General features: G+C 33.8%; 1 protein-coding gene across 2 annotated transcripts in view; it reads right to left on the reverse strand.

The window, feature by feature from the left end:
• The window catches only part of LOC107456567 (sodium/potassium-transporting ATPase subunit alpha), a 61,204-nt gene that overhangs the window by 4,774 nt on the left and 32,977 nt on the right, over nucleotides 1-23,453 (reverse strand). The window contains exons 12-19 of one of the 2 annotated variants that reach the window (XM_043050244.2): nucleotides 22,432-22,607; nucleotides 20,692-20,828; nucleotides 15,280-15,497; nucleotides 13,796-13,897; nucleotides 9,611-9,765; nucleotides 7,707-7,801; nucleotides 5,273-5,447; nucleotides 672-3,087 (exon numbers count right to left, since the gene is read on the reverse strand). In XM_043050244.2, the coding sequence (XP_042906178.2) occupies nucleotides 2,953-3,087; nucleotides 5,273-5,447; nucleotides 7,707-7,801; nucleotides 9,611-9,765; nucleotides 13,796-13,897; nucleotides 15,280-15,497; nucleotides 20,692-20,828; nucleotides 22,432-22,607 (1,193 nt within the window). In that variant the 3' untranslated portion in view covers nucleotides 672-2,952. Of the gene's footprint in view, nucleotides 1-671; nucleotides 3,088-5,272; nucleotides 5,448-7,706; nucleotides 7,802-9,610; nucleotides 9,766-13,795; nucleotides 13,898-15,279; nucleotides 15,498-20,691; nucleotides 20,829-22,431; nucleotides 22,608-23,453 lie in introns of those variants that run through there. The other variant, XM_043050245.2, reaches the window with a different exon arrangement.

The raw sequence follows: 23,453 nt of genomic DNA on the forward strand, positions 1-23,453 counted from the left end.
TCACTCAGTATCCACCACTGAAAAGAATACGAGATCAATTTGGCAGTTAATTTCTATTGGCTTTAGAGTCATGTGATTTCTAGCCGGTTGGTAAATTGGCCTAAATCATGTAACCCATACATGTTTCTTATTTAACTTAACTTTTTGAACTGACATTTATAATTAAATTAGTTACTAAGGTAGAATATCACACCTTTAGAGTAACTCATTCAAGAAAAAAACTTCCTTCTCCTAAGAATCCAATATTGCATCCTAAAATTGCGTGAATATGAATCGTGATATTGGATTTTAAAAAAGCGAAANAAGTTAAATAATCAATAGAAGCTCAAGGATATTTTTAAAAAAATATTATTATTAATAATAAGAATAGGCAGCATTATTTATCGCTGAATTCATTAAAATCTATAATCTACCAAATTTTTCTGATGAAAGAACCGCAATTATACGTAGAGCGAAGCATCTTGAATCGTATGCCAGAGCTTTAAAGAAAGAGTCTACATCCATAGTAAATGCTTGTTTTGACTTTGTGGTCAAAATTTAAATGATATTCCACTACGTTAGCGTTTTTAACTTATGGACTTCGGCGAAATCTCTTATTTTCACTTACATAAGTTTGGTATTTTTTCACACGCGCATGCGCACTAGAAGTGCGCATGCACCTATAATTTATTTTCGCATAGACATAGCACCGTCATTGCAGAGTTTCAAGATTAGTTCTCAAATGCAGAGTCAGATCAAGTTCTTGAATGCACATTTTCTTCCCATGTGATGATTCAATGCTTTTGTCACTATATCATTTTCTGTGGTAATTAGATCCCAAATTTTGATAATTTTTCCGAAAAGAGAAAACACACACACATACCAACACCTCCTAGAAGTAGAAAGGCCTCAGCACAGATCAATTTAGTAGTCCGATGTGACGAAGTTAACTGCGCAGTTGATGAAAAATAAGAAAGATGTCATTACGTTCGGGGTACTAAGCTGCGCAGTGGTTGAAAATACGAAATATGTCATTACGTTTGTACTACTGAAAGATATTTATGGTAACCCGTGTAGAGGCCTTCTCTTTTCTAGGAGGTGTTGCACACACACGGTTCAATACGCATTTTCAAAACAAAAATGAATCAGAGTGTGTTTAGTACCGGCCTTATATTTAGAAGTGATCTGCATATTGCTAACAAAGCGATGTTTTGTTGATAATGTTCGTCGAGATGTTAAGTAAGTATCAGTCAGTACACAATATATTATTGCAGATACATATTTTCCCCACTGCTATAACTTGTTTGCATTTTGATATTTCGATAAAAATGTTTCAGCATTTGAAACCCCATGGTTTACTCTGGGTTTACACGAATTTACTTCCACTATACTTTACATTTTATATAACTCATGTAGGTGGATACGGTATGGTACGGTACTTTTATTTATTTAAGTCGATCTAGAGCTGCACAATGGGCTATTAGTAAACGGTCTGGGAAACATCCCTGAGAATGATCCAGGGTCAACATACCTACATCACATCCCGTTTTACAGGGAGGACACATTTACACACCATCCATCCATCTTCAGATCGTAATTTTGACCTGAACCAGAGCATGACCCATCTCCGACCCAATACCCCCAGATGTATTGATTTGTTGATGGGAACTTGGAAGACTTCGTGACCCCAACAGATTTAGCTTGCACCAGCCACCATTCTGCACACGGGTAGTCTTCGGCTGGCTGGGATCGAACTGATTACCTTTCAGAGATGGGTCCAATGACAATTTCTCAAAAAATATTTTAGTTTTAAGACACCAGTCTACGTAAAGAAGGATTATTTCGAATGAAGTAAAGATTCGAAAACTGATTTATTGAAATTGGGGATAGAAAGATCTCCTTCACCACATCGAAGGAAACGATTATGAAGAGTAAGTTCTGTAAACAGAAGTAGGAAGTGTTGAAATACTGCCGGAAGAAATTATTGAGCAAAGATTAGAGCATGAAGCGCTAGCGGAAAAAGTCAACTGCATAAGGAAAAATTGGGAGCCCTATAGAAAAAAAAAGAATAAACGTCAAGAAGAGACTAAATGTCGTCGAATTGAAATACAAGCAAAAATGGAAGCTAAAAGGAGAGAAGCGTCAGAAAAAAGACGCTAAAAAGAAGAAGACGCTTACTTTGAGAGTTGGCGAAATAGATATTATTTATGATAGAAAAGAATAAGAATGCAGATACGTTAGAGAGAATACGTTAGGGCTGTTTTTCAAAGGCTTCGTCATAATATGAAATGATACTTTTTTGCGAATAATATGCTATTTTTATCACTACCGGAAGAAAGGATTGGAAAATAGATAGAATGTGTGTAGCCACAGTGAATCCTAAGTTACATAGAAACACTAGCCATAAAGAAGGCATGTTTTCCTCATAGCGCCGGCATATAGGGATCCTCTACAGTTTGTGCTGGCTGGCAAAAAGATAATATTCAGTCCAGAATAACGAGACTTGCTGAGGAGCGAGATTGGCGAGGGAGATTTTAGAACAGAAGGTGGAAAGAGTTTTAGACTGTGCTGGACAGAAAAAAAGTTGCTAAATGGATTACGGCTAACATCGCATCTAAAGCTTTTATTGTCAAGGTTCATTTATAAAATTAAATGTTCGTTTATTTTATAAAATTCAACATGTTTAATCTTCAATTATCCATCTACCCACATAATTAATAGCCGCTCGGAAGTGACGATGTCTATCACAATGTTTTATGCTTCTATCATTAAAGGCATTGTCAAGGTTCATTTATCAAATCAAATGTTCGTTTATTTTATAAAATTCAACATGTTTAATCTTCAATTATCCATCTACCCACATAATTAACAGCCGCTCGGAAGTGACGATGTCTGTCACAATGTTTTATGCTTCTATCATTAAAGGCGCGATTCTTTCATGTTTTTCTACAGCGCTATAAGATAGAATGAAACTTACTTCATTCCCTGGTGAAGTAAAGAATTTCTCCTCGTCTTACAGATAATGAGATCCGCCCATTGGACGATGACGATGGACACAAAGAAGGCAGTGTGACATGTGTACTCCAGCGTCTTCCTCCCTTTGTATGTCTGCGTGATAAAGTGACAAATAAATATCAAAGATCAGATGGTAAAAGTAAATACACAAAAAGTAATGACAACTCACCATAGCCGATAAAATTGCCACAATAGCGACCTTGTTATTATAAAAATAAATATGCATTTTTAGGGTTAAGATAACAGTAAAAAGCCTGAAAATGAAGTAGACAAATATATCCCTTATTTTTGAAATACATGTCTAGAGTAGATTGTTTTTACTTACAGAGTGATTTAGTTGCGCTGTACTTTATGAATGACAAAAATGTCTACGGCAGAAATGTTTCAACAACAAATTTCCAAATCCTAACAAAATTTTTCCAGAAGAAAAATCAATGAAGTGCAACACCTTTTGACATACATTGACAACAATGAATGTTGATTATATAGCTGTTGTTATATAGCTTGCATACAAAAATAAATTTTAGAACTTGTCTAAAACATTAATTTCAGCCTGCCTCTCTATGTGATGTTTCTTCGATTAATCAAGGCTTTCCTTTCAGGACGCCGGTGAGATTCGTTTCTATACTAAGATAAACACGTGAAAAATATTTTCACTCAGTATCCACCACTGAAAAGAATACGAGATCAATTTGGCAGTTAATTTCTATTGGCTTTAGAGTCATGTGATTTCTAGCCGGTTGGTAAATTGGCCTAAATCATGTAACCCATACATGTTTCTTATTTAACTTAACTTTTTGAACTGACATTTATAATTAAATTAGTTACTAAGGTAGAATATCACACCTTTAGAGTAACTCATTCAAGAAAAAAACTTCCTTCTCCTAAGAATCCAATATTGCATCCTAAAATTGCGTGAATATGAATCGTGATATTGGATTTTAAAAACGCGAAAAGACAAATCACAATATGGAATTTTTAAATCGCGAAAATATGAATCACTATACATATTAGATCGCGTGAATACGAATCGCAATGCTCAGTTTTTGAATCACGTATAAATGAGAAAATTGATGTTTGATATTAAAAACACATGAATACGAATCGCAATATTGGATTTTAAAAACGCGTTAATAAGAATCATGATATTGGATTTTTTAATGACGTGAATAGGAAGTGCGATGTACGATTTTTAAATCGCGTGAATACGATTCGCAACGCGGTAGCTTTTAAACCAGGTTGAAACGGAAATCGACGTTTGATATTAAAATCGTGCAAATAAGAATCGCAATATTAACAGTTCCAAATATTCAAAATGGCGAAAATCCACCAAACCAAGAAAATCAAATTGGCGAAAGAACCACGTAAGATGTAATTCTTCACGTAATTAGCAAAAGAATGTATAAAAATATCTCGTTAAGGGGATGTTGACAAAATTTTAAAATTTTGTCGGATTATAAGTTTTTGATTCGCGTAAGTCCGCGAACCAATGGTTTTCATTTACGTGAAATTCTGCGATGTTCGCGAAAAAATCGCATGTTCCGCTTCTAGTTTTTAGACCCTGAAGAATGATATGTAAAACCTGAAATTTCGTGGTACCCACGGAATACAATCACCCCTAATTTAGGGATACAAAAATATTTAATAGGAAAAAAATAACTTCGCGATCCTTGCTGATGCCAGGAAAAATACTTGCGATTTTTAATCTAATTTTACTGACGATTCACCATACATGAAAATGAGATATAATATAGTGATATGCCACACGAAGATGCACCATATATATTAAACTGTTTCTTAGAGTCATTTCCAGTCATGTATTGATGACTACTCAAAACGTCTCTTCGTGTGCACGGAAATCGTTGTCTCTTTCACTATAAATGCTGCCTTTTGAAATGTGACTTATCATTTACTTGGCCTTCATATGTTTTTTTCCCTCACTAAACAATTATTTACAATCTTCAATACGTAAGTTTTGGAACATTAATTTCAGAAACGATTTTCTTAAACTATATCTAAAATAATAAACATAAATTGAAATTTCATTAAAAAAAGTCTTTTAACGTTGTTTAAATATTTGACTTTGTTGCTGTTAAAATTAATTTCAATGTGACTGGAGATTGTTTCACTTTAACACTTCAATATACTTCTTTTTAAAGTCTGATAAGAATATTTAAATAAGAATTCATGCAATTAGACGGCAATATAAGCACTAAAGGAAAAATATTATTTGCTTCCTATTTGTGCGTTAAATTAGTTATTAGTTAAAAAAATTTACCCATTCTTGTCCATAGGAATCAGGGACATCGTTAACTGCTTTTGAATCCCATGCTCTACGAATACCGAATAATGTACTAGGCCAGAAACCATTCTCTGCCATGATTACGAAATAGGTGAAAAATCCTGCAGCAGCTTGCATCATTCCTATCTGACCATAGGCCATCGAAATAAGTCTGAAAAAGAAATGTTGGATAAGTCAATTGAAATACGTATTGTCGACATTCATTTGCAGAAAAAATATTTTTATTTAATTATTATTTTACCAGGACGTTTTTATAAACTCGTCTATAAGTTATAATCTCAGTAAAGTTTCGAGGAATAGTTGTTAGGAAGAAACCTAAGCCTTAATTTAATGTTATTCTTCAATTCATTGAGTGTAATAGAAATAGTCCTACGTTAATTTCGTGTATGCTTTTCGCTTGTAATTCCAATGATTCAAACTTCAAGTAAATAACTTTGTTGTTATATGTTGAACTTCACGAAGACAAATACAGCAGACACTATGCTGCCTAAGCACTTGAAAAAGAAACATCGTTCTCTTATTGTCATTTGGTTGTTCGAGGCTTTTTTCCCGTGGAAGCCTTATATCTCTACACCATGGTGATCCTTAGTCTTGTAGTGGTCTTATTCAAGAATTAAAGGAAGAAATTAAGAGAAAAGATTGGCATACAAAATCATAAAATAGAAGCAAGAATATAATTGGTTATTGTGCTGCGATTGCATCTCCTATTATATTATCAATTAAAATCGAGTGCAGCGCAAAGAGCATGTAGTGATAAAATAGTAGACTTATTTGGCCCTTGGCTCAGGCCTTTTTTGTAATTTCAATTAATTAGAGTGAATTTATTTGGGAAAATGACATCACTTGTGAAAAAGTGAGCTAGGAGTCTAGTTTTTTAATCTTCGTGGAGAGAGCTTTTTCATAAAATTGAATATTTGAGGTTTACGAAGTTTTTAATTCAAAATCAGTGTGTATGGTTAAGTTTCTTATATAATATCATAATTTACTCATTCTTCTAAGTATTTTATTTTGAAATGTGTTGGTGTTGAATTTTTTAGTTTATGATTTATTCATGCTGCACCAAACTAGACATGTATAGTGCGTTAAAAAAAGAAAAAAAACTGACCATCCTGCATAACTTTTGATCTAATGATCGGATCTTCCCGTTTTTGGACTCATTCTTAATGGTTCATCCAACATGCTAATTAATTCGTACAGATGATATCTTAAATTGCGAAAGCAGTCACAAAAATGTACTTCCTCTGAATGAACCCACCTTTTTTCACGATTTCGGATTTCTAACCCCTCAAAATATAGGAGCAATCTGGGAAATATGTTCCCAATTGTTCTGTCAGGAGAACGTTCCAAAGTTTTGATCCCTTTACAATAATTTTAGTTTTTGCGTATTTCACTATATCTCGAGAACTTTTTAAGCGAATTGAAAATTTTTTACACAGAATTATAAAATTCATTTAGCCAAAGATAATTCCATGCAAAAAAAAAATTATTTGTTATTAGTAAATATTTATTATTATTTTTTTATTATTATTTCTTTATTATTATTTTTAAAATTAATCGAAGAAATTTGAATTGTAAGGTGTACATTTTCATCATTTAAAAATTGTATGCATCATTTAAAGATGGTAATTTTAAATGGCGAAATACAACAATTTGAGGGAAATCGGTCGAATAGCTCCTGAGAAATTGAATTTCATAAATGTCAGTTATTTAAAACTCGATTTCTGAGGAACTATTTGACCGATTTTGATCGAATTTCGTATTTCGCCTTTATTCTTTAAAATGATGCAATAAATTGTGTACCTTACAAATCAAAATTTTTTCGACAGCTATTAAATAAAATTATATTTACAAAAAAAAAATTTTTTTTTTGCATGAATTTATCTTTGGATAAACGAATTTTATAGTTGTGTGCAGTTGTTTTTCAATTTTCTTAGAAAGTTTTCGAGATATAGCGAAATATGCGAAAAGTAAATTAATATTAAGGGGCTAAACTTTGGACCACTCTCCTGACTAAACTATGGGGACCAAATTTTCCAGATTGTTGTTACTCCCGATATTTTGGGGGTCAGAAACTTGAATCCGTCGAAAAAAAGGTGTGTTTATTCAAAGAAGGGACGTTTTTGTGTCTGATTTTATAAATTAAAATATCGTCTGCACTAATTAATTATCATGTTTGAGATCGCCCCCTCTAACCATAAAGATTGAGTCTTAGAACAAGGATGTTCAGTTACTTGTAGCAATGTGATAGTAGATAATACTGGCATTGTGGTAATGGACACTACCAGATAAAAGGTACTTAATTTACTAATGCAGATACTGTGGTTTTAAGATTTTATGCCCCCCAAAACAGATAAGTACAGAGAAAAGTATGCAATCAGTAAGCAACATATGAGAAATAAAAAATAAGGACCTTTCGTTCACCAGGTTATCGGTTTTAGGTTCTCTTGGTTTTCTCTTCATTATATCGCTTTCGGCTTTTTCATATGCCAGAGAAATAGCTGGAACCTATAAAAAGACAAAAACAATATTTTAATGTTTTCTTTATTATCTTACTATCAGACATATCATTATTTGAATTCCGGGTGTTCCGTAATGATTACCGTAAATGTATATTTTTTAAAATCCTTGTCAAAAAAGAAGCACACATTTAGAGTTAGTCACAAATAAGGTTACTTCTCAGTTATAAGGAATGTGTGTTGGCGGATGCTTTTCAGAGTTGTCGCCAACGTGATCTTTGGTCCTTATAACCGATAAGTACGAATTTCAATACCACGATACACTCTCAAAAAACGATATATTGCGATATTTTTCCATTCCAAGTAATTTTATTAGTAATTCAAAATTTTGATTCTTCAGAATTCATCAATTTGTGATTGAAAGAGGAATTCTATAACAATTCACATGTTTCAAAGTTGTAATGTATGTCTTAAGTGAATGTTACCTCTCTAAATATTTTTATATAAAATTTTTCGAAGTCAGCCTGTTTAGCTAAATTTTTTAGTTGAATTAGATTTTTATAGCCGTAGATTATTTATTCTAATAAGAATTTGTTTAAAAAATAAACCCAAACAACAAAAAAAAGTGTGCAAAATGTGTCATTAAATGAAAAAGACCTATCAATCACCGATTCATTAAGTATAAGGAGAAGGCTACTAAGTTATAAGAGTCTACCGGCCACTGGCTACTAACTGAAAATTTAAATTTTCGGATCTATAAGTAAGACAAGGAGAAACGCTTTCGGAAGCTGTTTGAATTCGCTAAAGTATCTGTACAGGAAAAGAATCATGTTTCAACTCTTTTCTTTTTCTTTGGACAATCAAACAAGTTTTAAGGTGTTTACCCCAGTCTTCCTCATCAGTGATTAGCCACAAATGAACAAAAACATCACATTAAGATAATGAGTCAAAAGAAGTTACTGCTATGATTTCAAGTTATATACTATATACTATTTTACCATAAAAGAATTATCGATATTTTAGATCGACATTTAAAACTTCAAAATTATCTCGATTTTTTCATCTGAATGAAAATTAATAAAATCGATGAATAATTCTCAATTTTTGAGAGTAGAGCGTTTGAGTCACTTTTCAAATTCTGAAAAATTAGATCAAAAAACTTTGGCCTGTTAACGTTTTGCACAATTTTCAAAATTAACAAAGAGGGCAGAAGACCTATTTTAACCTAATAGTTATAAATAACTGTTACAACATCGTAGCAGAAATAAGCAAATAATATTATTCACTAATCCAGGTTTCTGTCAAAAAAATTCAGGTTTCCGTGAAGGTCGATCACTTAGGGTTCCATAAACGAAAATTTTTTTAAACCACTGCCCATTTTTAACAGCTATTAATGAAAAACTTTTATTAGTTTGAACCAACTTATTGCTTTCCTCCTTTAAATGATAATCTATATTTTACCTGGAAGCAGCGATGAATCAAGAGCCTCCCAATGATGTGCCCAGATTCGAATCCCAGCGACGGCTGGTTGATACGAATTGTGATCCTAGCGGGAATCAACTCAAATTAGGAGGTAATATATCTTTAGTAGCACACGGATCATGAGTTAGAATCCGCTTGCCTTCAGGTTAACAGGGGAGGTTTTCGCGTAACACGAAAGCCTCCCACTCATGTAACACAAATACAGGTCAGTTTGGTCAAAGAGTCCTCCACGAAGGCTTGGTCCAAAAGTTTGCCTGACTTCTGGGTCAGGTTTTTGATATTCGAAAACCCACAGATGTTTCCCCTTTTCAGCGAAGGTTATAGTCTAAAATATATTTTATAGAGGGAATATTCAGTGTAAAAGATGAACTGTTACCATATCTGTTCCAAGATCGATGCAGAGGATTGTAACTGTTCCCAATGGAAGAGGAACATCAGCCAGAATGAAGAGCAGGAAAGGAGAAATTTCAGGAATGTTACTTGTCAGCGTATAAGCGATGGATTTTTTCAAATTATCAAAAATGAGACGTCCTGCAAAGAAAAACATTTATTGTTTTCGAAAACAAATGTTTAATTAATTTGAAATATTAAAACAAAACTGTATTGTTTAGAGCTGAATTCAATATCTACACAAAATCTATCTAACTAATACCTTCGAAGTTAGGCATAAGTCAAAAAATGAACTTTTTATGAAAGAATTTCTTCAAACATTGAAACTATTAGACCTTTTTTAATGACATTAACCGCATTCGGTTCACTGTCAAAACATACGTAGAAAGCAATAACCACACTATGCATACTTCGTTGCAAGTTAAGAAAAGACCATTGATGTAAAGGATTTAAGTAATCATCCGCGACTGCATATAGTTCCTTTTTATTTCGTTATCAAATCAGGGGCGGATCCAGAAATTTTCCCTGGGGGGGGGAGTCATAGACTCAGATCCCCCCCACAGTTAATTTTTTTAATAAAAACTTTTCCTTTAAATATTCAAAAAAAAAAAAAACGAGGGTTTTTAAAGCTAGTCTTCTCATTTATTTTTTTCATAATGAACAATAGAACAATACATAAATAATTCAAGTATTCAACATCTTTAAATAATAAATGTAATGCTTTTTTTAGAAACTATGGCAAATCTTGGCTTTGGAGAAAAAAAAATCTATTTTTCCGACCTACCTAGGTGCATATGCTCCCTTAAATTATTTTTAAAATATTTCATTTCTTTTGCAAACTACTAAAAAAATTATTTTTTGGGGGGGGGGCATGACCCCTATGACCCCCCCCCCAGCTGGATCTGCCACTGTATCAAATTACACAAATATACTTTCAAAAACAATTTAAAAGCTTCTAAAAGTTAAACACGTCAGACAGAAATTTGTATCGTGCTGTCTTTTATGATATACACAGAATTATTGAAAAAAAAGTTCTAGTCTCGTAGTCATACTGGAATCCCAGACTTAGCGACATATTTCGATTAATAAAGAGAACATTCGTTCTTGAAAAAGAAACAACTGTATGACGTTAACCTCATGCTGACACGCCCTTAACAAACCAAGTGCGAGATAAAGAAATTTTACTTTTGCTTCGCTATAGAAGAAATTCGCTTGCAAGGAACGATATATAATATTTCTTAATTAGTTTCTTCAATCAAGAGTTGGCGATGTTGATATATGTGCTCTAATTAATTAGCATATTTGATGTCACTCCCGAGTCCTAGAACACGAAGATCCGATCATTAGATCCGATCATTAGATCAAAAGTTATTCAAAATGGTCCGTTTTTTATTTTGCGCACTGTACATTCCAATTTCAAGAAATTTTTATATAAAAATGTAAAATCAAACTAAATAACTACTAACTGAAATTATAAATTAACAGTAATCACCTGATATAACGCCGCTGGACTTTTTTCTTTGGGGATTTATAAAGGACAATGTTAACAGGAGGATCGTGTCGAACATTGATGATCTACAAGCCAGAATTACAACCGCAATAGCCTCTGTGGATGCCGACATGCTTGCCGCTACCTGGCGTGACATTGACTATCGACTTGATATTCTCCGTGCGACGAAGGGGGCACACGTGAATGTTCATTGACAAGGGTCATGAAACTTTTTGAGTCTATCTAACCATTCCGGGACTTTATAAACACCCTGTACTTAAATATTGTTTCATTTAAAATCATAGTGTTCAAACTGAAACAAATTTTTAATGTAAAGAAATAATAAAATACGTTTTTAAATGCCACTAGCATAAAATTATTACGCTTAATTATATTTGAAACTATCTAAACTTAGTGATCTTTCATTAAATAAAATAGCTAACATAGGGGTTTAAAAAAATATTAACTTTTAAAAAATTCGGAAATTTTGGAAGATTGCTGGAGAAGAGGACACGTGTCCCCCTCACACTACGCCTATGCTTGCACATCGCTTCTGTCTAGCACTTCATTTGAAAGATGGCCGGTTTTCAAGAATTAACAAATGTATCTCCTTATCATTATGAAATGATATAAATGAAGAATATTATCCTCATGAAATGCAGATTCGAGAATCGTGATTTGAAATCAAATTCCATAATTAGGTTCTAAACTCGAAGGGTAAATCATAATCAAGTACATTCCATTGATATTTTCCAGTGACTACGATTATATTTCATTTAGAGTGGATTTAAATGGGAAAACAAGTAGCGATTTCTAAACAACTAGATGTCGAATATTCCAAACTGCCATCGTTCATTAGTACATATTTAAATCTTAATAATGTTTCTGCCTCCTAAATTATTTCGAAACAGACCCATTTTCAAAGCGAATAATAATAGATACTAAATTCAATGCGTGATTAAGCCTAATATGTTCCTTATTCGTTTAAACATTTGTGAAAAGTATAACAGTATTCAGTACGATGTCGTTCATAACACATTCTTTTTAATACCTCCTTAATTTAATATCTATTATTCCTTTTAGAATTTTTACTTTCCTTTTCATTTTTATTTTGATTTGAACCTTTAAAAAATTTCTTATTTGGCCTCTATGTAAGCTATAAGCTAATTTCTGATTTTTTAAGCTAATTCCGGAAGTCCCAATCTATTCGGGAAATTGCTTGATGAGCGTAAGTTTTGACTATAATGTGTTGGTTGCGTTTAATAATATCATTTTTGGAGGCAACTGATACTGAATACTTTTTTTAGAACTTGAGCTTCCAAAATTATGAACTACGTAATCTAGTAATGTAAAGACTTTGAGAAGAGCAACAATTAAGAATTAAGGAAATAAAAATTATTTTTTATTTATTAATTGTTCTGATATATGCCTTTCATATTCGCGCGTAATTGCGTAGCTTAAATTAATAGAGATTCGTTAATTATTAACAATTTTTTTCACCTCATACGAAGAGTGAGAATTATGTTACTAGTAAGAATATATATTTTATGATTACTTTAAAGTTTAAGGGATGTAAGCTGCGATTTTATTTTGAAGTTTATATTGAATTTAATTTAAAATACAATTTCTACAGTTACTGCAGTTGAATGTTAACTATGACACGTTGACAGCCGTCATTTTAGGGGATAAATTCTTCAGTAATACAATTGAATCCACAGTTTATTATATACAGTTGAATCTACAGTATAGTTTGTCTATGGAAAGAACTCTCCATGAAGTCTAAGGCTCTCTGATGCTATGGAAGCAATAAATAGCACATTTCAAAGATTCTTTCTTCCCAGATTCCCTTTTTCTCTATCACCTGAGTCAAAACCTGTCTTAAATAATGATCCAACTTGAAATAGTAAAACCACGTTAACATAGTCACCGCCACAATTCTAAACGAATGGCTAGGGCAGTTTTCTACATAGATATATTATATTTATCATCCTTGTTGTTGTTGCTTATCTCCCACCAGTTTATAGGCTTTTCAAGATCTTCATAATCAGAGGACGCACCCTTTTTGAACCCTGAAAAACGTGACCTGGAGGACTAACTTGAAACTTATTTTTTGGGAATCATTATATTCTGTATATGTATCTCATTGTGTTCCTTCAGACCAGATCTAAGAATCCGTTCTCATTGAAAAAAATCATACATAAGAAGGAGATGAATAAATTTCCTCCCTAATGAGTCAAAAACAGTCCAATACGTGTTAAGGTAAAGTCTGATGTTGGTGACACTTGGGATAAAGTGGGTAGGTTTTTATACCCTCAAAAAAAACCTTAAAGTCTTACTCTTTTGGTGGCCGCAGAAGAGGGGCGAGATGGAGGTACAAATTTTCCTATTGTAGGAAATGGTCAAAATAAGGCCTGGCCTACGACCCCAATATCAATGGTGAGTAAGATGTATCAACCCATCTTTCTTAATTATGTATCATCATTAGTCTGTATTAACCACGAAAATTGGTATGAATTTTGGCGACGCATGACACGACGAATGACTGTCACTTAACGCATGGACAACTGATGGAGGTTGAGCGATACTAAAAGACATATTGGTTATGGCTATTAAATTTAAGTTCTTCTGCTGCACTAAAAAAAAGCATCATTTTGTGGGTGATACTTCGATTGATTTGTTTACCTTCTTCTACGCCAGTAACTATAGAAGCAAAATTGTCATCCAATAGAATCATATCGGCTGCTTGTTTGCTGACATCACTTCCTGCGATTCCCATTGCCACACCTAGAATTTTAAAAGATACAGACAGCTTTTCAAAGAATAGAGCACGCTTTAAGCAAAAGAAATATCAGTTTAAAAAAAGAACGATCCTCGAACTTTAAATATTAAGAGAGAAATGCAATTGTGACTTAGATTAGAAACTCTCAAGTGCGGTAATTACACCATAATTTTATAGCAAAAATTTGCTATATAAAAAAATGCTATTGGATATTCCAATGTGATTTCACCTATGGTCAAATTTTACTATATACGTATGTTAAACACTTACCATACGCGTATGGACAAAATTTGACATACCCTTATGGCAAAAATTTGCCATGCGTTTATGGCAAATTTATTTACGTGTATGACAAAATTTTACCATATTTATTATATAACCCTATTTACCATATTTCTTACCACGTTTATTAAATTTTACTATATTTATTTTTACCATATTTTATTTATTTACGCCTATGGCAAAATTTTACCACAGGCAAAACCCCATAGGAATATCCTATGGTATTTTTTTATGGTAATGGTAAACTTATGGTAAATTTTCCTAAGGGGATTTTTTTTTAATTTCAGCATAAAAAAGAATGAATTTTAACTTCTAGCATTTTTACGTGCTGCAAGATATTTTTCAAGTGTGATCAAAATCCACTGGACTAAAATATAATAATACTTCTATACCACAAACATTAGCCGAAAAAAATCACAAAATATTACCTTTTTAAATGATAAAATTATGAAAAATGTTTGTCCAGTATATGTGTTTCTAAAACACCGGGTAACTTAGCCATAACCTAAGTTGCTTAATTGGAGCATGTTTCCGTTCAAGTTGAATCATTGGCTTAAAGTATTTGGACGCTTACCCAGCAAATTTATGGTGTAGTACAGGATTCGACCTGAGCTCCTCTCGTTGAAAACATGAATTCTAAAATGTAGGTAAATATTCTAGACAATGTTTCTCTATTATTTCTTTCTCAATATTTCGAGAAAATACCACTACTCTTCCAAGTAGCTCCATTCACATTTCGAGACTTGCACATTCAGGGTGTGATGAAATGGGTGCTTTAAACCTTTTTAGAAGTTCAAATCTAAAATCCACAAAACATCATTGGAGGCAAATTCGGAAGCCTATTTACTTAGACAGCCAAATCCTCACTACCAGCACTCCCTTTAGCTCCATTCCTATCATCACCAATGAGAAAATGGTTGAAAAGTCTCCCCAATCTGTCGTCGATGCAAACAGGGGACCAACATCACATACCTCTGGACTCAATACCATTGAGTGCCCGCATACTTTTAGCCAGACATTGTTTGTCATGTAATTAAGCTAAAGAAGAGCTAGTAAAATTCACTTATCCTTAAATTATTCAGGTTAACTCGAAGATTTTCCTTACCAATATCGGCTTTCTTGAGTGCAGGTGAATCATTGACACCATCTCCTGTGACCGCAACGATTTGTCCCTGCCTCTGACAACCTTCCACGATGATCAACTTCTGCTGGGGAGACGTTCGAGCGAACACAATCTCTGTGTGCTCTCGTAGAAGCTCATCCAGTTGTTCTGGAGTCATGTCTCTGAGCTCAGCTCCGTGAACAACTGCAGCCTTTGCTTCCCTAAAAGAAAGGACGCATTCAATTGACTTCTCTCCAAGGATTTGAAATTCAAACGTTTAGTTTAACTGTAAAGAAATAGTGGTTCGTATAGGAAACATTAAGCCAAAAGTTGCCAACTCGGAAAAAAAATACCGGATTCTGGCTTGCACAAGTCACCGGTGACCGATAATACGCATAAGTATCTTAAATACAGCAACATCGCCATCACTATTAATAACACATTAAATCGAAAAGATAATATCGAGAATATTATATATGACGCTAATTTTCGAATACGATATTAAGCTGAGTGCTGGTAAATTAATCTGTATAGCGAAACTATAAGTCAATAGAAAAATGAAATGTATTAAATTAGAAAAATATTGCAATATATTGTTAAATCTTGCTATTTTTTGACAGTACATTAAGGTGATAAAACTTATCATTTATAGAAACCAATGTTCGTGCTGGCGAGAATTCTGAAGAGCAGTTGCCAATATATGATCCCTATAACCGATAAAAACCAGGATAACTTTTATGGCGAATACTTACAGGACGCTTTTTACAGGTTATCATTTTTGAGTTCCAAACACCTTAAAGTTTATACCTCGAAATATCATAGATTTATTCAGTTCTAGACTCTCTATTACCATCGTAAAGTTTAGAATTTTTCCTTCACAATAAACTATCTCATTTTCTCTTCTTTTCCCTTGAAATTTTTACACTGTGATATCCATTAATCTTTAGCAGTTATTTGCATCGAATGCAGTGAACTTTGCCGTTTCATTTAAGACACAAAAGAACAAAAATAAATAAATAAACCGTTAATTTTTAACCGTGCAGAAAATCAAAAACTTCTGATTCCTTCGGCAATCATTTTTACCGCTAATGCCAGATTATTTCATCTCTCGGACGTCTCATACACTTTGAGTCAACTGCTTTTATGCGATACTATTGGAATATCTATCATATTAAAAGGGATTTATTTGCTTATGGCTCTATTAAACTAATATAAGCGTCTACGAATAGAATAGATGAGAGTTGTGGTGGCGTAGGGAAGTGTTCCCCAACCCCCGGTCCGTGGATCAAATGGTACGGGGCCACCCATTTCATTGAAACTGAATTTAAATTCCTAGGTTTATACCAAAAATTAAAAAAATCTGTGTTTCATTATTTTATTTATTTAAAAAAAGGGGGCTCCCGAAGGTAGTGACATAAATGTTTTAACGTTTTAAAACGATTACCCCCAGTTGGAACCATCTCATTCCAAAGAAACAAGTACAGGGTTCCCATTAATTTAATGTTCTAGTAAATTAAAATGTTAAATCACTTTATATTTATTTTTTGGTGTAACTGTATTTTATTTTGAAGGCATGTTTAAATACATTTAAATTAAAATTAATAAACCACAATAATCAAAAATGTAAACAATCAACGTCCCCATCCCCTCCTACGAGCCGCGGTAAAATTATCAAACGTTGACAGGTCCGCAGTGATAAAAAGGTTGGGGAACACTGGCGTAGGGGATAGAGCGTTCGCCTTCCAATGAGGTGAACCAGGTTCGCATGCCAACAATAATTGGTCAATTCGAATTCCGCACCCTGCTTACACCTACCACAGTGCTAACTTAAAATATCCCCAGTAGTAGACGGATCAAGGGTTAAGAATTCCCTTGCAGTCAGGTTAACCGTTCGAGGTTTTTGTAGTTTTCCTCTCCATGTAACGCAAATGCGGGTTAGTTTCATCAAAAAGTCTTCTCTGAAGGTTAATTTCTCCCAGTACTTGATCCAGTAGTTTGATTGCCTTCTTGATTGGGTTCAAACATTGAATATTAGTAGTCGTAAACCCAAAATTGGGCCAGCTGTTCAAAGATGGTAAAAAAAATGGAATAGACGAATATAGTGAGCTGCGGCAAAAGGCGCGTCCCTTCACCAATTCTTTTAATTTGTATCTAAAATAGAAATAGATCAATGATGCCGAAAGCAGAAGAATCAATGTGGAGCAGCGAGGCGGCGAATTCGTGGAGGTGTCAATCACTGCGAAACCATGAAGCGGTGAGTTCGCTGCTAGCGACTATGTTTCAAGTAAGTCATTGCCAACTTTGCACGCTTTCTCACTCTTAGAACTCAAACACGTACGATTGAAACAATATGAAATTTAGTACTTATTTTGAAAAATCTTAAAGGAACATTCTGATGAGAAAGTGTTATTGATGTGGTTATAATTTTTTAAAATCTTCCATGTCAAAGTTAAAGAGATTTCACCATTTGGTTCCATAAACGGGCTCTTTTAATGCTTAGACATTTTAGTATATCTAGTTATCACTTTTATTACTATGGAATTTGTCTTTCAATGAAATCTTCCTATCATCCCATATAATCCTCCCTTTTAACTTCATCCAATTAGTTATTTCAGTTGTAACTTCATGATTTACATTCAAAGTAAATCTTCATAATTTTTTTTAAAAAAATTATGACTTTCAAAATTAATTTTCGATCATAATTTTCTTAAACTTTATTTAGGAAAACATATTTCAAAAATAATAAACTTCCTTTTAAGGGAGTTAGTTATTTCACTTAATGTTGCTTTTTCAAAGGCTTTGTGTTGTATTTTATTTTATTTTAAAACCGTGGTTGAACAGCTTACCTAATTTTTCGGTTTATTACGACCAATACTCAACTACGTAGCCTAGTAATTTTGAACCCAATCCAGAAGACAAGGGAACTCTTGGATCAAGTATTGGGACTAACCCGCATTTATGTTACATGGAGAGGAAGACCACGAGAACCTCCCACGTTTAGCCTGACGGCAAGGGGTTCTAACCCATGATCCATCTACCACTGAGGATATTTCATGTCAGCACTGTGGTCGGTGCAAGCCGAATGTGGAACGCATTCGAACCCAATCCAGAAGACAAGGGAACTCCTGGATTAAGAATTGAGAGAAATTTGCCTTCGTGAAGGACTTTTGGATGGAACTTACCCTCATTTTCGTTACATGGTGAAGAAAACCACAAAAAACCTCTCACGGTTAGCCGGACGGCAAGGGGATTCTAATCCATGATCCTTTTACCACTGAGGATATTTTACGTCAGCTCTGTGGTTGGTACGAGCTGGGTGCGGAATTCGTATCGACCAGCCATCGCTGGGTTTGAACCCGGTTCACCTCATAAGAAAGCCCCTGAGCCCTAGCGGCTCTTTGTGTTGTATAAAATAACACTTTTTAGGAATTAATTTATTTTCATAACTGTTCGATAAAGTTAATCAGGTTTAAGCCAGAGCCGTCTGTGATAATTATGAAAATTGAGCAAATGTTAATAGAAAATGCAAAGCTAATACCATATTTAAATAAAATACATTTGTGATCTCATATTTCATTATTTAATAAGTTACGCCAACACTGCATTTTTGTAAATATTTGAAAATCCATTTATATTAATAATTTTCATCAAAGCAAAAAACATTTCTCTAACATGGCGATTTTTTTAAGGAAAGTTCTACTGACCGAAGCTCGTAATTACTTTTCATTTACATTGTTTTTTCGCCGTCAGTATTTTCCATTAAAACAAATGACATTTTTTCAATAATATACACAACTATATCTTACAATTCTATATAACAACATTCGTTAATATGTTAATCCTAACGAACTGTTGAAAACTGACTTATTTTGAAAAAGGGAATGTTTTACAATCTTAGGAATACGGAATGAGTGATTCAATAAGATGATTTTATTCGTTAACGGAAATCATAACAATTAAGATAGGGAACGGATTTTATCTCTCTTGATGTTAATTTTTTAAAAATGTCAAAGTATATCATAAGTTTTATATTTCGTAATATCTTATCTTCCAGTTTTTGTTATTTTGCATATCAACTAAATTCCGAGCTTATAAGATAGAGGTTTAGAGAGAAATTTTTTCTACAATAATGGGTAATTAGAGCGAAAAAGAAAGGGGAAAATTCGTGAAAAAAAGCACTAAAAAATTTAATATTTTCGAAGAAATAGGAATTTTGAAACAACACACTCGTGTTGAGTTTATGGATAAAAATGGTTCTTTCCACACTTCGAATTTAAACTCAGCAGTTGAGTTATTGCGTCCTGAAGAGCGGACTGCATATCATATTTCACTCTACATTTAATAGTTAATTTTACTTTAATGTTAAGTTTGTTTGCTTTTAATTTCATCGTATTCCCTGTATATTTTTCAACTCGTCTTCGTGCTTTAGGTCGTGTAGTTTTTGACCTGCAAAATAAAATGTAGCTTCAAGTAGAACACTGAAAACAGTGAAAATTTTTGAAGTGATACTTCTTATGCGACTTCCAACAAAGTTGCGTTAAACTTTTAACGCTATATTTTTCTTGGACGGGAAATCACGTGGTAGGATCCAGTTTTCCCTCATTTATTTCCATATTGTTTTGGTTCTCACTAGCATAAAAATAATAAAAGTCATAAAAGTAATGTTTTTCTATAAATATTTTTCTAGTTTGTTTTGATACACATATAATTTAATAGGGTAGTATTTTTTATTTTCAAATTTAGTGGATAACAATTGTAAAAAAAGAGTGAAAACAATCCCACGGACAATGCGACGGATTTAAGGTTATGTCGAGGTACGTCTCTTGTGAATACCAATTAATTGTTAGCTTTTCTCCTCTGAAATTACGTTATGACGCATTCACATACATTATTAATACATTTTCCAGGGCGAGACGATGAGGCAACCGCAAGCCCTTCCACTGGTTCAAGAGATCCACGAGGGAAAAATGCGCAATATTACCGTGATTACAGAGCACAGAAGCGAGCGGAGCAGGTAAAAGAGTCGTTGAATAGATCTAGTGATCCCTCTACGACTGCTGATTCTTCTACAATTAGCGTCGCAGTTTGCTAAGTTTAACTTCTTCCGCGCGGTGGGACTCCACGCGCTATTTTTTTAATTTCATCGTATTCCCTGTATATTTCTGAACTCATCTTCGTGCTTTAAGTCGTGTAGTTTTCGACCAGCAAAATAAAATGTAGCTTTAAGTACTAGAACACTGAAAACAGCGGAAATTTTTTAATATGGCAAGATATTTACCACAATAATTCTTTTCAGCGAGATAGTGTAATTTAAAGCTAGAGGTTTTAGATTCTGCTGCGAAACTCTTTTATTTTCTACGGGACAAAAATATTCACAAAATAATTCTATTTTGTTCCCTAATAAATGATTCTCACCTTGCATTAATGTTCTCGACAGAAACTCCCATTCTATCAGCAATGTCCTCTACCGTCTCATTCCCTTCAGAAATAATACCCACAGCTTTGGCTATGGCCTTGGCTGTGATAGGGTGATCTCCCGTCACCATGATCACCTGAAATACAACAAACAAAATATAAACAATTGCCATATATTCCGTAATATTTAACGCTTCACACGAAATGTAACGAAAAAGTGTGGTAAAAACGGGAAGCTGAAATTCGATAGCCTGTTCGATATATTTCGATGGTGATAATGCTGTAATGGATCTTATCGGTATTATAACTCGCCGCTGACCTCTGCAAGCCACAATCAGGCTTTGTTCAACTTCGGTTTCATGTTCCCGCCTATAAGTACCGTTATCTCTTTACAGCTTTGGGCAAGTTCTCTAATAATTTGCTTGCATTTTGATAGTTATAACACATTTTTTTTCAACATTTAAAACTTCATGGTTTATACTCTAGATTTGTATGAGCTCACATTTTTCATACTTTAAATTAGTTATGGATGGTAAAAAGAAATTTAAGACGAGTTTCTTTATCGGTATGGTGTAAATGTTTGTGAATGAAAGGTAGGTAGGAATTTTATGAGCTGCACAATGGGCTATTGGCGACGGTCTGGGAAACATCCCTGAGGAGGATACAAAGACAAGCCATCACAATTTTGATCCTTTGCAGAAGGTATGGGTCCTCCGCTTTGTTAGCCCATCGACCTGCTCAAGAAGTGGAGCACTTTACGGTAGAATAGTTTAACGATGACCAATACCGCATACTCTCGGTCCCTACGCGGACTTATCAAAGTGATCACCCATCCGCACACTGACAGCAGTCAGTGATGCGTGACTTTGGTGATCTCTTGCCTGTTGAAACTTTAAAGTGTTTCGAGCGTTCACGTTTTTTCTCCTTTCCTACATCAAGTTTATGTGTTTTATACAGTAGACTTTTTCAACAAGGATTTGTTTTGTATTCTGTTAGATAGTCAAAAGATAAGGAATAAGAGAAACACCTTTTTTTTATTTTTAACACATCTAGTATTTATGCAATATTGAAACTTTGGTTTACCCTAGAACATTTTTAATCTTGGAGGCACTTAGCCTTGAAAGGGAGACACTTGAACTGTTAGTCGACTATTTTATTTATTCTACTAAGCTTATTTTAGTCTTATTTGTTTTTTTAATGTGATTTTTCATATTTTACCATTTGATGTTTTACCTGACCTTACTTTTATATGTTTTTACCTGTATTTTTGACACTTTTATTGTCGGTTGATTTTATCCACTTTGATGTTTTAAGCACTTTTAATTTTTATTCTGTTTTATTTTTATTTTACTTTTTCGATTTTGGGATTTTTCCTATGTGTTTTAATCTTTTTAATTTTGTACTTTTACTTTTCTGTAGTTTGGTAGTGCTTAGTTCACGTGCAAACGGGTGAAACCCTTATCCGCAAACTCCTTTCGGGCGTAGGTCGGTTACTATTGGTCTTATGCAATATTTTTGGTTCGATTATGTTATTCAGATGGTGATGTAAATAGAAAAGGTATGCTGTTTTTCCACTCTCCCCCACTTTCCCCTCTCCGTTTCCGTGGTTTCAGTCAATCTTCTTTTTGCCCCTTAGCAATATGTTTCAATAAGAAGTTGGATTATTTTCAGAAACCATGGTAACGGAGAGTTTGGTGAAATTGCGTAATTTTACTATTTTATTTATGAAGAGTGACTCACTTTAATGCCGGCACTTCGACACTTTGATACGGCGTCAGGAACTGCTGCTCTCGGAGGATCAATCATTGCCATGAGTCCCACAAATCGGAGTCCAGTCAGAGGAAAGTTCTCAGTCTCTGAATCAAATGCATAGCCCGGTCTGTATTTGCTCTGAGGTAGTTTGTAGTCACAAAAACCTTCAAAGAAACAATATTTTAATACCCAATGAGCTCATTGCACCACTTAATATAATATTTGTACATTAATGTTTAATATTTTTCACAAAAACAAAGAAAAGTTTTGTCAATTCGTGTAAAATGAACGATTTCCTGCATTCGAAAATTAATCATCTATGTTTGAGAAATAAAATTCAAACTGCGGAATACAATTCGAAGAAAGAATGAAGTACTTTTACTCGTTAACGTGACTCATAACGGTTCATAAATAAGGAACGGTTTCTGTCCCTGTTGTTACTAAGTTCTTTTTCTTCTCTCCTAAAAAAAAAAAAAAAAATCTGTGTTAATGTTAAGTTTTTTAACTGGCAATATTTAATATCTCTCTGTTTTTTCTTTTGTTACTTTTGATATCAAATCGGGTGCAAAAACCTACAAGTTAAATTAAAAAAAAAATAAGCAATGGGGTACTTGCCCTTCAAGAAGAAGAAGGCTTTCAATACATGGGTCATTCTCACGAAAACTGTCATTTTTCAGTTCATAAAATCCCAAAGAAGTAGTGCCGATGACCGATATTTGACATTAAGTGCACGCAGGAATAGAACCGCTACTCCGACACATCTTAGATCCTCTCTTGCTGCAGCCACCGGAAGGTTGGTGTCAACGTCAACTGTGCGCAGAAGGCTCCACGAAGGTGGTCTGTATGCGAGACGACCAGCCATTTGCGTGCCGCTCACATCACGCCATAGGAGAGACCGTTTGCAGTGGGCCCGACAACATGTCCACTGGACGTCAGATCAATGGAGGCCTGTTCTCTTTACGGATGAGTCCAGGTTTAGTCTAGAAAGTGACAGTAGACGTTATTTGATA

The sequence above is a fragment of the Parasteatoda tepidariorum genome, chromosome 5 (assembly GCF_043381705.1).
Source record: "Parasteatoda tepidariorum isolate YZ-2023 chromosome 5, CAS_Ptep_4.0, whole genome shotgun sequence".
In the NCBI taxonomy this organism is placed as follows: Eukaryota; Metazoa; Arthropoda; class Arachnida; order Araneae; family Theridiidae; genus Parasteatoda; species Parasteatoda tepidariorum.